Below are 14,010 nucleotides of genomic sequence, written 5' to 3'. Positions count from 1 at the left end.
CAGATGTCCAATAGTCTACTCACCGACTGACGATCGGTGCAGAAGACGGCGACATCGTCCATGTACAGGGAGGTCTTGACCTGAAGGCCTCCGCTGCCTGGGATAGTCACGCCCTTCAGGCTCACGTCCTTACCGATGGAGGCGGCGAAGGGCTCCACACAGCACACGAACAAGGCAGGAGAGAGCGGGCAGCCCTGCCTGACTCCAGATCTAACAGGAAAACTGTCTGATTGCCACCCGTTGATCGAGACTGCGCTAACAATGTTGGCGTAGAGCAGCCAGATCCAATTGCGGATGCCCTCCCCGAACCCCAATTTGGAGAGGACGTCCCTCATGTAAGCATGAGAGACCCTGTTGAAGGCCTTCTCCTGGTCCAGGCTGACGAGGCAGGTGTCCATCCGCCTGTCCTGCACGTAGGCGATTGTATCCCTGATGAGCGCGAGGCTCTCAGCGATCTTCCTGCCCGGCACAGCACAGGTTTGGTCAGGGTGAATCACTGACTCCAGGACAGACCTGACCCGGTTGGCTATGACCTTGGCCAGGATTTTGTAGTCCACGTTCAAAAGTGAAATGGGACGCCAATTCTTAATTTCTTCCCTCTCCCCCTTCCTCTTGTAAATGAGGGTGATGATGCCCTTCCTCATGGACTTGCACATTTCCCCTGCCCGAAGTGCACTATCGTACACCTCCAGCAGGTCCTGGCCGACCAGGCCCCACAGAGCGGAATACAGCTCGACCGGTAAGCCATCGCTCCCGGGAGTCCTATTCCTCTCCAAGGACTTGTGGACTCTGGTCAGCTCGTCCAGGGATATCGGCCGGTCCAGCCACTCCCTCGTGCCGTCGTCTAAGGCCTCCATGATAGACGACAGGAACGACTCGGAGGCCGTGCTGTTCGTGGGCTTCGTGTCGTACAGTCCGGCATAGAAGGATCTGCTGATCCTCAAAGTGTCGGGCTGAGACGACGTCACCGAGCCGTCGTCCTCCTTCAGCCGGCTAAGCACAGAGCTCTCTTTGTGCACCTTCTGAAAGAAGAAACGCGAGCACGTCTCGTCCTGCTCCACGGAGCGGACCCTGGACCGGAAGATTATCCAGGAGGCCTCCGCGGCAAAGAGCGAGGCTTGCTGGCCCCTCACCTCACGGAGGTCCTCTATGACATCGACCCCCATCAACTGCAGAAGGAGCAGGTTCTGCACCCTTTTCTGGAGTCACGACAGCTTTCCCTGCCTCTCCCTTGCCTTCTGAACACCCTTGAGGACAAAGAACCTCGATGTTCTCCTTCACCGTCTCCCACCAGTCGCCTGGAGACTCAAAGAGGGGTTTCACGGTTCTCCAACCGGCGTACTCCCTCCTAAGCTCCTCGACGTTCTCTGGGGTCAACAGAGTCGTGTTGAGCTTCCGCGTCCCCTTGCCGGCCGGCTGGTCGTCCTGTAAGTGACGGGGTGGCCAGCAGGAGGCAGTGAACAGAGAAGAACACCGGCTCGACGCCGGTGGACCTGACCGAGAACGTCCGTGACACAAACAGGAAGTCTATCCTTGAGCGGATAGACCCTTCTGGCCGCGACCAGGCGTACCTCTGCTGCTCTCCGTCTGCAGGGGTGCTGAAGGCATCGAGCAGCTTGGCGTCCGTCACCGTGCCCATCAGGAATCTGGACGTGACGTCCAGTTGACTCCCCCCACCCGCTGTCCCCACGCCGGATCTTCCATCTGCATCAATGATGCAGTTGAAGTCTCCGCCTAGGATGACCGGCCTGGACGTAGCCAGCAGAGGTGGAAGCCGCTGCAGGACGGCCAACCGCTCACTCCGTACCGCTGGGGCGTACACGTTGATCAGCCTCAGGGGAGAGTTCCTATAGGTGATGTCAGCCACTAGGAGGCGCCCCCCCCCACCACCTCCTGAACTTGAGAGATGGTGAAGTTGCGCTCCCGCAGCAGAATAGCCAGGCCCGTGGAGCGACAGTCGTTACGGCCCGACCAGATCGAAGGCCCACAGGTCCAGGCGCCGGACCATTTCCCGTACCTGCCGAGGTGCGGTATCCCGCACTCCTGCAGAAACAGGAGGTCCGCCTTGATGGTGGTCAGGTAGGCCAACGTGGACACACATCTCGCGGTTGACTTGACACTGCGCACATTAATGCTCGCAACTCGTACCCCCATTGTGGGCGGTGACCGCAGTACCCTCCCCAAGTCCAAGGTCCAGCCCCTCCATCTGTCCCTTCATGCCCATTACCCGGGCTAACTGCTGGATGCTCTCCGGGCTCAGGAAACCGTCCGTGCTGCCTTCCGGGTGGCATCCCCCTGTCAGGGGTGCGGAGGCAGGAGAGTCCAGCTCCGGGTCAGGCTGGGGACGCACTGTTTTCTCCTTCCCGTCTGGAAGTTCCGGGGGACCCTCCAGTGCTCCAGCGGCACTTGACTGGGTGTCGGAGGGAGCCTCAGGACGCCTCTCATCGCCTGGAAGTGAGGTGCTGCTTTCCTTCTCCCTTGAGATCTTTAACTTCTGCTTCGGGTGGGCCCTCTCCGAATCCCCCTCGTCAGAGGAGCTCTTATACCCCCCTGTAGCTGCCTCTTCCCGCCTGATGGTTGGAGTTCCTGGGCCCATCGATGCACATTACTCCTCGCTTTCCGGACTGTTGCCCACTCCCCTGGGTCGCCTGTCGCCGCCTCCATCGACTCCGGGTTGTCGGGGGAGAAATCGGAGCATGCAGGGGTGCTTTGCTGGCCTCGGGCCCATCCTGCGGGGCTGGGCCCTCCTGCACATTAGTGGGGTCCTTGCTGGGCCCTGGTGCCTTCCTCTCCTCCGGGGTGGCTGGCCCCGCATTGCCCCTGCCGGCGACCTGGGTGTAGGTGGTCCCCCGCCGCGGGCATGCCCGATAGAGGTGGCCCGCTTCCCCGCAAAGGTTGCAGCTTTTCTCTCGTGGGCAATCCTTTGCAAGGTGTCCCTCCTCCCTGCAGATGGTGGCTTTGCAATCGGCCGACATGTGACCTGACCTACCACAGGCATGGCAGACTTTAGGTTGCCCTGCATAGGTCAGGTAGCCCTTGCTCCCGCCGATCGCGAAGCTGGACGGTGGGTGTGCGACATTCCCGTCCGCGCCCATCCTCAGCATCACCTTGACCTGCCTCTTACTCGTCCAGATGCCAAAGGGGTCCACAATGTCAGTTAGGTCCCCTTCCACCTTCTCATACCTTCCGAGGAAGGTCAGGACATCAACTGCTGGCACATGCGGGTTGTACATATGTACAGTCACCATACGGCTCCTCTGCGCTGGCATCACAAACAGCGGGACAGCGGTCAATACAGAGAGAGGGCCCTCACCTCCTTTCTCCTTGAAAACCTCCAGGAAGCGCTCACAAAGCTTGGCACTCCTGAAGGTCACGTCGTAAAAACCTCCTCCGGGGAAATCCTGCAGGCAGTAAATGTCCACAGCAGCGAACCCACAACAGTCCAACAGGACCCTCTTCACGAAGAAGGTGCGGTCCACAGGTGCACCTTCATCCACCTCCTTTACAGAAACACGGATGGTGTTCCGGACCCCCTGACCTGGGGCACGAGCACTTGCCGCAGCCATCATTGCAGGTTGGCCGCTCCCCTGAACCAGCGTTAAGCCGAAGCCAGCATTAAGATCCACTGGTCGCAAGGGCGCACAGCCAACCCGACGTCCTCCTTTCACCTCCAACACAGCGCTCTCCTCCTCTCGGTCCACAAGAGAGTGGGTCTTTATTGTGTTCCAGATGTAAACTAGTTCACTGAGCTTGCCAGTTTGTTCCCAGATGTTTCGTCCCCATTCTAGGTAACATCATCAGTGAGCCTCCAACGAAGCGCTGGTGTTATGTCCCGCTTTCTATTTATCTGGTTAGGTTTCCTTGGGTTGGTGATGTCATTTCCTGTTCTTTTTCTCAGGGGATGGTAGATTGGCTCCAAATCAATGTGTTTGTTGATGGCATTCCGGTTGGAATGCCATGCTTCTAGGAATTCTCGTGCGTGTCTCTGTTTGGCTTGTCCTAGGATGGATGTGTTGTCCCAATCAAAGTGGTGTCCTTCCTCATCTGTGTGTAAGGATACGAGTGATAGTGGGTCATGTCGTTTTGTGGCTAGTTGATGTTCATGTATCCTGGTGGCTAGCTTTCTGCCTGTTTGTCCAATGTAGTGTTTGTCACAGATCTTGCAAGGTATTTTGTAGATGACGTTCGTTTTATTTGTTGTCTGTATAGGGTCTTTTAAGTTCATTAGCTGCTGTTTTAGTGTGTTGGTGGGTTTGTGGGCTACCCTGATGCCAAGAGGTGCGAGTAGTCTGGCAGTCATTTCGGAAATGTCTTTGATGTAGGGGAGAGTGGTTATGGTTTCTGGGCCCGTTTTGTCTGTTTGGGTTTATTGCTGAGGAATCGGCGGACTGTGTTCATAGGGTACCCATTCTTTTTGAATATGCCGTATAGGTGATTTTCCTCTGCTCTGCGTAGTTCCTCTGTGCTGCAGTGTGTGGTGGCTCGTTGGAATAATGTTCTAATGCAGCTTCGTTTGTGGGTGTTGGGATGGTTGCTCCTGTAGTTCAGTATTTGGTCCGTATGTGTTGTTTTCCTGTAGACGCTGGTTTGAAGTTCCCCATTGGCTGTTCGCTCTCCTGTGACATCTAGGAATGGCAGTTTGTTGTTGTTTTCCTCCTCTTTTGTGAATGTTATGCCAGTAAAGGGTATTATTGATGGTCTTGAATGTTTCCTCTCATTTGTTTTGTTTAGTGATGACAAAGGTGTCATCCACATGGGATCTCCAATATCAGGGTTTTTAGCAGAGGCAGTAATGCAGAGACTGGAACAAACAGCTCTGCCAATCATCCAACCCAAACTTTGGGACCGCTATGTGGATGACACCTTTGTCATCACTAAACAAAACAAATGAGAGGAAACATTCAAGACCATCAATAATGAACTGAAAAGACCCTATACAGACAACAAATAAAACGAACGTCATCTACAAAATACCTTGCAAGAACTGTGACAAACACTACATTGGACAAACAGGCAGAAAGCTAGCCACCAGGATACATGAACATCAACTAGCCACAAAACGACATGACCCACTATCACTAGTATCCTTACATACAGATGAGGAAGGACACCACTTTGATTGGGACAACACATCCATCCCAGGACAAGCCAAACAGAGACACGCACGAGAATTCCTAGAAGCATGGCATTCCAACCGGAACTCCATCAACAAACACATTGGCTCCAAATCAATCTACCATCCCCTGAGAAAAAGAACAGGAAATGACCAACGCAGGAAATGACATCACCAACCCAAGGAAACCTAACCAGATCAATAGAAAGCAGGACATAACACCAGCGCTTTGTCGGAGGCTCACTGTTGATGTTACCTAGAATGGTGACAAAACATCTGGGAACAAACTTTCCAGCTCAGTGAACCAGCTTACATCTGGAACAAAATAAAGACCCACTCTTTTGTGGACTGAGGAGGAGGAAGAGAGCGCTGTGTTGGAGGTGGAAGGAAGACGTCGGGTTGGCTGTGCACCCTTGCGACCAGTGGATCTTAATGCTGGCTTCGGCCTAACGCTGGTTCAGGGGAGCGGCCAACCTGCAACGATGGCTGCGGCGAGTGCTCGTGCCCCAGGTCAGGGGGTCAGGAACACCATCCGTGTTTCTGTAAAGAAGGTGGATGAAGGTGCACCTGTGGACCGCACCTTCTTTGTGAAGAGGGTCCTGTTGGACTGTTGTGGGTTTGCTGCTGCGGACATTTACTGCCTGCAGGATTTCCCCGGAGGAGGTTTTTACGATGTGACCTTCCGGAGTGCCAAGCTTTGCGAGCGCTTCCTGGAGGTTTTCAAGGAGAAAGCAGGTGAGGGCCCCCTCTCTGTATTGACCGCTGTCCCGCTGTTCATGATGCCAGCGCAGAGGAGCCGTATGGTGACTGTACACATGTACAACCCGCATGTGCCAGCAGTTGATGTCCTGACCTTCCTCGGAAGGTATGTGAAGGTGGAAGGGGACCTAACCGACATCGTGGACCCCTTTGGCATCTGGACCAGTAAGAGGCAGGTCAAGGTGACGCTGAGGATGGGCGCGGATGGGAACATTGTACACCCACCGTCCAGCTTCGCGATCAGCGGGAGCAAGGGCTAACTGACCTACGCAGGGCAACCTAAAGTCTGCCATGCCTGTGGTAGGTCAGGTCACGTGTCGGCCGACTGCAAAGCCACCATCTGCAGGAACTGCAGGGAGGAGGGACACCTTGCAAAGGATTGCCCACGAGAGAAAAGCTGCAACCTTTGCGGGGAAGCGGGCCACCTCTGTAGGGCATGCCTGCGGTAGGGGACCACCTACACCCAGGTCGCCGGCAGGAGCAATGTGGGGCCAGCCCCCCCGGAGGAGAGGAAGGCACCAGGGTCCTGCAGGGACCCCACTAATGTGCAGGAGGGCCCAGCCCCGCAGGATGGGCCCGAGGCCAGCAAAGCGTCCCTCCAGGCTCCGCTCCCCCATGACAACCCAGGGTCGATGGAGGCGGTGACAGGCGACCCAGGGGAGTGGACGACGGTCTGGAAAGCGAGGAGGAAGGTGCGTCGGTGGGCCCAGGAACAGCAACCATCAGGTGGGAAGAGGCAGCTACAGGGGGGCTATAAGAGCTCCTCTGATGAGGGAGATTCGGAGGGGGCCCGCCCAAAGCAGAAGCTAAAGACCTCAAGGGAGAAGGAAGGCAGCACCCCGCTTCCAAGTGACGGGAGGCATCCTGAGGCTCCCTCCGACATCCAGCCACGCGCTACTGGGGCCCTGGAGGGCCCCCCGGAACTCCCAGGCGGGAAGGAGGAAACAGTGCATCCCCAGCCTGACCCAGAGCCGGACTCTCCTGCCTCCAAACCCCCGACAGCGGGATGCCACCCGGAAGGCAGCAGGGACGGTTTCCTCAGCCCGGAGAGCATCCAGCAGTTAGCCCGGGCAATGGGCATGAAGGGACAGATGGAGGGGCTGGACCTTGGACTTGAGGACGGTACTGCGGTCACTGCCCACAATGGGGGTACAAGTTGCGAGCATTAATGTGCGCAGCGTCAAGTCCACCGCAAGATGTGTGTCCACGTTGGACCTCCTGTTTCTGCAGGAGTGCGGGATACAGCACCTCAGCAGGTACGGGAAATGGTCCGGCGCCTGGACCTGTGGGCCTTCGATCTGGTCGGGGGGTAATGACTGTCGCTCCTCGGGCCTGGCTGTTCTGCTGCGGGGGCGCAACTTCACCATCTGTCGCCTCCTAGTGGCTGACATCACCTACAGGAATGCTCCCCTGAGGCTGATCAACGTGTGCGCCCCAGGGGTACGGAGTGAGCGGTTGGCCGTCCTGCGGCGGCTTCCACCCCTGCTGGCTACGTCCAGGCCGGTCATCCTAGGCGGAGACTTCAACTGCATCATCGATGCAGATGGAAGATCCGGCGTGGGGACAGCGGGTGGGGGGAGTCAACTGGACGTCACGTCCAGATTCCTGATGGGCACAGTGAAGGACGCCAAGCTGCTCGACGTCTTCAGCACCCCTGCAGACGGAGAGCAGCAGAGGTACACCTGGTCGCGGCCAGCCGGGTCTATACGCTCAAGGGTAGACTTCCTGTTTGTGTCACAGGCGTTCTCGGTCAGGTCCGCCAGCGTTGAGCTGCTGTTCTTCTCTGTTCACTGCCTCCTGCTGGCTGGCCAGCAAGGGGACGTGGAAGCTCAACACGACTCTGTTAAGCTCCTTGACGTTCTCTGGAGTCAAGAGGGAGTACGCCGGTTGGAGAACCGTGCAACCCCTCTTTGCGTCTCCGGGCAACTGGTGGGAGACGGTGAAGGAGAACATCAAGAGGTTCTTTGTCCTCAAGGGTGTTCAGAAGGCGAGAGAGAGGCGGGGAAAGCTGTCGCTACTCCAGAAAAGGGTGCAGAACCTGCTCCTTCTGCAGTCGATGGGAGTCGTTGTCACGGAGGACCTCCGCGAGGTGAGGGGCCAGCAAGCTTCGCTCTTCGCCGCGGAGGCCTCCAGGATAATCTTCCGGTCCAGGGTCCGCTCCGTGGAGCAGGACGAGACGTGCTCGCGTTTCTTCTTTCAGAAGGTGCACAAAGAGAGCTCTGTGCTTAGCCGGCTGAAGGAGGACGATGGCTCGGTGACGTCGTCTCAGCCTGACATTTTGAGGATCAGCAGATCCTTCTAAGCCAGACTGTACGACACGAAGCCCATGGACAGCACGGCCTCCGAGTCATTCCTGTCGTCTATCACGGAGGTCTTCGACAACGGCACGAGGGAGTGGCTGGACCGGCCGATATCCCTGGACGAGCTGACCAGAGCCCTCAAGTCCTTGGAGAGGAATAGGACTCCCGGGAGCGACGGCTTACCGGTCGAGCTGTATTCCGCTCTGTGGGACCTGGTCGGCCAGGACCTGCTGGAGGTGTACGATAGTGCACTTCGGGCAGGGGAAATGTGCAAGTCCATGAGGAAGGGCATCATCACCCTCATTTACAAGGGGAAGGGGGAAGAGGGAAGAAATTAAGAATTGGCGTCCCATTTCACTTTTGAACGCGGACTACAAAATCCTGGCCAAGGTCATAGCCAACCGGGTCAGGTCTGTGCTGGAGTCGGTGATTCACCCTGACCAAACCTGTGCTGTGCCGGGCAGGAAGATCACTGAGAGCCTCGCGCTCATCAGGGATACGATTGCCTACGTACAGGACAGGCGGGTGGACACCTGCCTCGTCAGCCTGGACCAGGACAAGGCCTTCAACAGGGTCTCTCATGCTTACATGAGGCAAGTTCTGTCCAAATTGGGGTTCGGGGAGGGTATCCGCAATTGGATCCAGCTGCTCTAAACCAACATCGTTAGTGCAGTCTCGATCAACGGGTGGCAATCAGACAGTTTTCCTGTCAGATCTGGAGTCAGGCAGGGCTGCCCGCTCTCCCCTGTCTTGGTAGTGTGCCGTGTGGAGCCCTTCGCTGCATCCATCAGCAAGGACGTGAGCCTGAAGGGCGCGTCTAACCCAGGCAGTGGTGGCCTTCAGGTCAAGACCTCCCTGTACATGGACGATGTTGCCGTCTTCTGCATCGATCGTCGGTTGGTGAGTAGGCTGTTGGACATCTGCGGCCAGTTTGAACTGGCCTCGGGTGCCAAAGTCAATTGGGGTAAGAGCGAGGTCATGTTCTTCGGGAACTGGGACGACTGCTCCTTCATCCCCTTCACCGTCAGGACAGACTGCTTGAAGGTGCTGGATGTTTGGTTCGGTGGAGCTGGGGCGTGCACTAAGACTTGGGAGGAGCGTATCACCAAATTGAAGCAGAAGCTGGGCAGGGGGACGCTCCGGTCCCTCTCCATCGCGGGTAAGAACCCGGTTGTCAGGTGCGAGGGGCTTTCGGTACTGTTGTATGTGGCGCAGGCCTGGCCTATTCCCTGGACCTGTGCCGCTGTGGTCACCTGGGCCATCTTCCACTTCATTTGGGGGTCGAGGATGGACCGGGTCCGCAGAGACACCATGTACAAAGACCTGGGAAATGGGGAAAAGGGCGTACCGAACGCCATCCTCGCCCTGACGGCTACCTTTGTGTGTGGCTACATCAAGCTGTGCATAGATCCTTAGTACGCAAACACCAAGTGTCACTACTTACAGGTTCTACCTGTCCCCGGTGTTGCGAAGGATGGGCCTGGCCTCGTTGCCGCGGAACACTCCGAGTAGTTGGACTGTTCCGTACCACCTGTCCTTCGTGGAGAAATTTTTGACAGGAAACACCTTCGACCACAAGGCCGTCAGGCAGTGGTCAGCACGTAGTATCCTCAGGACCCTTCGGGAAAAGGAGAGGTTGGATCCCGTCGTGTGGTTCCCCACGCAGACTGCCAAAGTCGTTTGGCAGAATGCCTCATCGCCAGAACTTTCAAACAAGCACAAGGACATTGCTTGGCTGGTGGTGAGAGGGGCTCTGCCAGTGAGATCCTTTATCCATGCCCGGAATCTCTGCGCCACCGCACGCTGCCCTTGAGGTGGCTGTGGGGGAGGGAACGAGACTGTCGATCACCTCCTTCTGGAGAGTGCCTATGCGCAGGAGGTTTGGAGGGGGATGCAGTGGTATTTGTCGAGGTTCGTCCCGAGCAGCTCCGTGATGCGGGACTCCGTGCTCTACAGGCTGTTTTCCGGGACGCACTCCGAGACCAACATCAACTGCGCCTGGAGGACCATCAATGCGGTGAAAGACGCTCTTTGGTCGGCCCGCAACTTGCTGGTCTGCCAGCTGAAAGAACTGACCCCGACCGAGTATTGCAGACTGGCGCACTCCAAGGTCCAGGACTACGTGCTGAGGGACGCGCTAAAGCTTGGGGCAGCCGCTGCCAAGGCACGGTGGGGAAAGACCACGGTATGAAACCCCTCGTCCAGAATAGCAAAAAGGGCCCTATCTGGTAACTGGGCCTAGCTGGCACCTTCCCCAACTGGTCAGGGGGCCAACTGGGACTGTGCGGGGTGACGACTGCCGGGGTATTTTCTTTGCTTTTTTTTTGATCTTTGTTTGTTTTTTGCCTTTAGTTGGTGTATGTACCTCCTGGGTAACCCGGAGCGGCTTGCATGACTGGGTAGGTGTATCAATGTTTTATTTTTTTGTACATCTTATGAATAAAGTATATTTTTTCAACTAAAAAAAAAGTGACGAAACGTCTGAAAACGACCCTTCCAGCTCAGCGATCAAACTCACATCCAGAACCTTAATCATTTGAAATGCAAACAGATTTCAAAATACACCGTGTGGAGCTGGAGGAACACAGCAGGCCAGGCGCATCAGGGGAACAGGAAAGTTGACGTTTCGGGTCTGGACCCTTCTTTAGAAATAGCAGGGGGTGAGGAAGGTGAGCTCAGAAATAAATAGAGAGGAGGAATGGGGCTGGGGAAAGTACTTGGGATGGTGATAGGTGAATGCAAATAGGGAGTTGTGGGGATTGATCAGTGAGGTGGAAAGGGCGGGTGGGTGGGAGAGAAGATGGACAGGTTGTGTCAGGTCAAGGAGGCTGAGAGGGAGGGTTGGTCGTGGGATGAGGTGGAGGGTGGGGAGATTTTGAAACTGGTAAAATACACATTTAGCCCATTGGGTTGTAGGCTCCCAAGGCAGAACATGAGGTGCTGCTCCTCCATCGTTGAGAGACTGGAGGGGGCCCAGGATGGGCGTGCCACCCTTGGAGTGGGGCGGGGAGTTGAAATGGTTCGTAGCCTGAAGGTGTTGTCATTTCTTGTCACGAACAGAGCGCAAGTGCTCTACAAAGCAGTTCCGAGCCTCTCCTTGGTCTCACTGATGTTAAGGAGGCCACATCGGGAGCAGTGGATGCAACAGGCCACATTCACGGATGTGCAGATCTGTCCTCCGATACTGCCTACCCTGCTGTGTTCCTCCAGCTCCACACTGTGTTGACTCTGACTCCAGCATCTGCAGCTCTTACTGTCTCTGAGATTTCAAAATACAGCAGACAAAAGCAATAACTTCTTTCAATCTCAATCTTGTGATATGAAGAGAGTGGAGTCCAAAAGTTATTCAAAAATGCCTGCCTTAATGTTGTTTATTCTAAGTGAAAAACATTCACTATGTTTTTAAAATTAGCAGGTTGGGTAGCACAGTGGGTTAAAGTCGCTTCACTTTTCACAGCAGAGTTCAGCTTTGACTCAAAAGATGAAAGTCCAATCTGCTCGCCAGCTGTAAAGATTCTAGGTGAAATGTGCGTTATCTTGTTGTCTGGAGAGATAACAGATGCTGATTCTTTTCAATTTATGAGGGATAGTCACTATCATGACATGAAGGCTGACTCGCAAAACCTTATCCAAATACAAGTCATCACCTTTGAAGGTTACAAAATTATTACAATAGCATAACAATTAAATGACTTGGCAAATTTAACCTACTGCAATGAAAGGCATTGTGTGGCTAATAGGGAACATGTTGTTTGCCATAGTGACAAAAGTCATGGATTCAAGTCCACTCCCAAGACTTGGACAATTAATTTATCCAGGTGGACACTTCACTGCAGTACAGAGGGAGTGCAACAATGTCGGAAATGACACATTCAGATGAGACATCAAGTCTTCATAATACCATTTCCAAAGAAAAGGAAAGGAAGCTCACCCTGCTTCTTTTGCCAATATTTAACCATTGCTACAATAAATTGCAAATTTTGGCCTTGTCTTTGCTATGCTGAAACATGTGTATTTTCTATAGTTCAACACTGACTACATTTCAAAAAGTAATTCATTAGCTCAGGAGCACTTCCGGATGTGCTGAGGTTGTGGAAGATGCTATGTCAAAGCAAGTTTGCTCTTTATTTCTTGCACTACAGAAGAAAACATTTGAAAAGTTTTCTACCAACAGCCGGGAAGGACATGACAAAGACTTAAAATGTGAGTCAGTAACAAGGCAAAACAAAAAGTCATCCTGATGTAGCATATTGGCACAAAACTCAACACCAGGAAACAGCATCGTGTATAAAAATAGCCAACAGGAAAATAAAAAGTTTGTAATCAGAAATATCTGGATTTCTTTAAATAGTGCCAAGCAAAATGTGCCAAAGAGCTGCTGATAACAGCATTAGCTGCACTCAGAAGACGACAAGTAACTGGAATTAGGTTTCTGTACCTTCTGCATCCTGGGATGTAGGCGTGAAGGACACGGTGGTAACTGATTCAGGGCATTAGTTATCTCCTGCGTTTCAACCAAGGCAAGTGCATTGCAAATAGCCATCACAGACTGAACCACCCTCTCAGCCTTCTGAGAGTGATCGACCTGCAAACAACAAAATGTATCCAGTAAACAAGGAAAGCATCAACGCACCCCTTGCTTGGTAACTGTATACAGTGATCACAATGGTTTCTTCACCTGATAATCTGAATTTGCTGTGCAGAAACCTAATATCCTAGTGATAATAATCACTGTCTGCTTTAATGCTGATTGGCAAGGTACTGAAGTCAGAAATTATGAGCAGCATTAATCCCAAAACAGGAATCGAACAAATACCAGAGGTGGAGTGCTGCACTGTCAAAAATACTTTTCTTCACACAAGATATCAAATAGAGGTCTTTGGAAATTTTTTCCCTCAATTATCGCACAGTTACTCACTATATACACAAAGAAACTGTGGCCCTTATGAATCTTACAGCAGTCAAATGCAAATTCATTTTGAGACGTAATATCAACACAACATGAATTTTAAATATAAGTAAGAAAACTTCTTTCAATCGTGTATTCTTCAAATGTTTTAAGCTATATTTGATGTTCAAATCACCTGTGTTCCCCAAAGCACAAAACTAACGACCACAATACCCTGCCGCTCCCACTTCCCCCTGACAGAATTGTAAGCATCCTTCAAAACACACTGGTTCGGATAGGGATTTCAAATTGCACTTTCCTAGACACAAAGGCATTAGCAGGCACATTTTAAAAGATCTTTCATGTCAAAAAATATTTACTTTAGTAAGAAGCTAACTGGTGTTCATCAGTAAAACTAATAAATAGATCTTCACAACATTTTATTTTTAAAAGATCATCTTCAGTGATTTTAGGCCAGATTACCCACAGATCATGGGACAGTATTCATCAAAAATGTATGATTTTGGCAATGAACTCATTTAATCCATTGCTAGATTCATAAAACTGCACAGGTTATTACTCTAAGTACAGCAAGGAATATTTTTCAATGAAAAGAAGAAAATCTTTCAATTTTACAACTTGATTAAAACTGTTCATTGAAGGGGTTACATTTGTGGTTGTGAAAGTGAATGTCATTGGACATTTGAACTGACACCTAAAGTTTACGATTTCTGCCATTGCTCGATTGCATCCAAAATGAAAAGGTCTGCGCCCAGAAAACTGGCCACTGCTTAAGTGAGCCTAATGGTCACTGCAGAAGATGCTCGTTGCGTCGGCCTTCGGCAAGGGCACATTAAAACTTGCGATCGCTGTTCTCTGTTCCTCATTTGACTCACTGTCAAAGCCAAAGACATGCCAAAGTGTTACTGAAGCTTTGAACATCTAGGGGA

General features: G+C 53.0%; 1 protein-coding gene across 5 annotated transcripts in view; it reads right to left on the bottom strand.

The window, feature by feature from the left end:
- The window catches only part of pik3c2b (phosphatidylinositol-4-phosphate 3-kinase, catalytic subunit type 2 beta), a 218,279-nt gene that overhangs the window by 93,983 nt on the left and 110,286 nt on the right, over positions 1-14,010 (bottom strand). For all 5 annotated transcript variants that reach the window (XM_048553065.2, XM_059653333.1, XM_048553064.2 and 2 more), the window contains one exon: positions 12,611-12,757. In XM_048553065.2, the coding sequence (XP_048409022.1) occupies positions 12,611-12,757 (147 nt within the window). The remainder of the gene's footprint in view (positions 1-12,610; positions 12,758-14,010) is intronic.

Source organism: Stegostoma tigrinum, chromosome 21 (genome assembly GCF_030684315.1).
Source record: "Stegostoma tigrinum isolate sSteTig4 chromosome 21, sSteTig4.hap1, whole genome shotgun sequence".
NCBI lineage: Eukaryota > Metazoa > Chordata > Chondrichthyes > Orectolobiformes > Stegostomatidae > Stegostoma > Stegostoma tigrinum.
The sequence above is the reverse complement of the archived record's forward strand: the minus strand, read 5'-3'. Positions and strand labels throughout refer to the sequence as shown.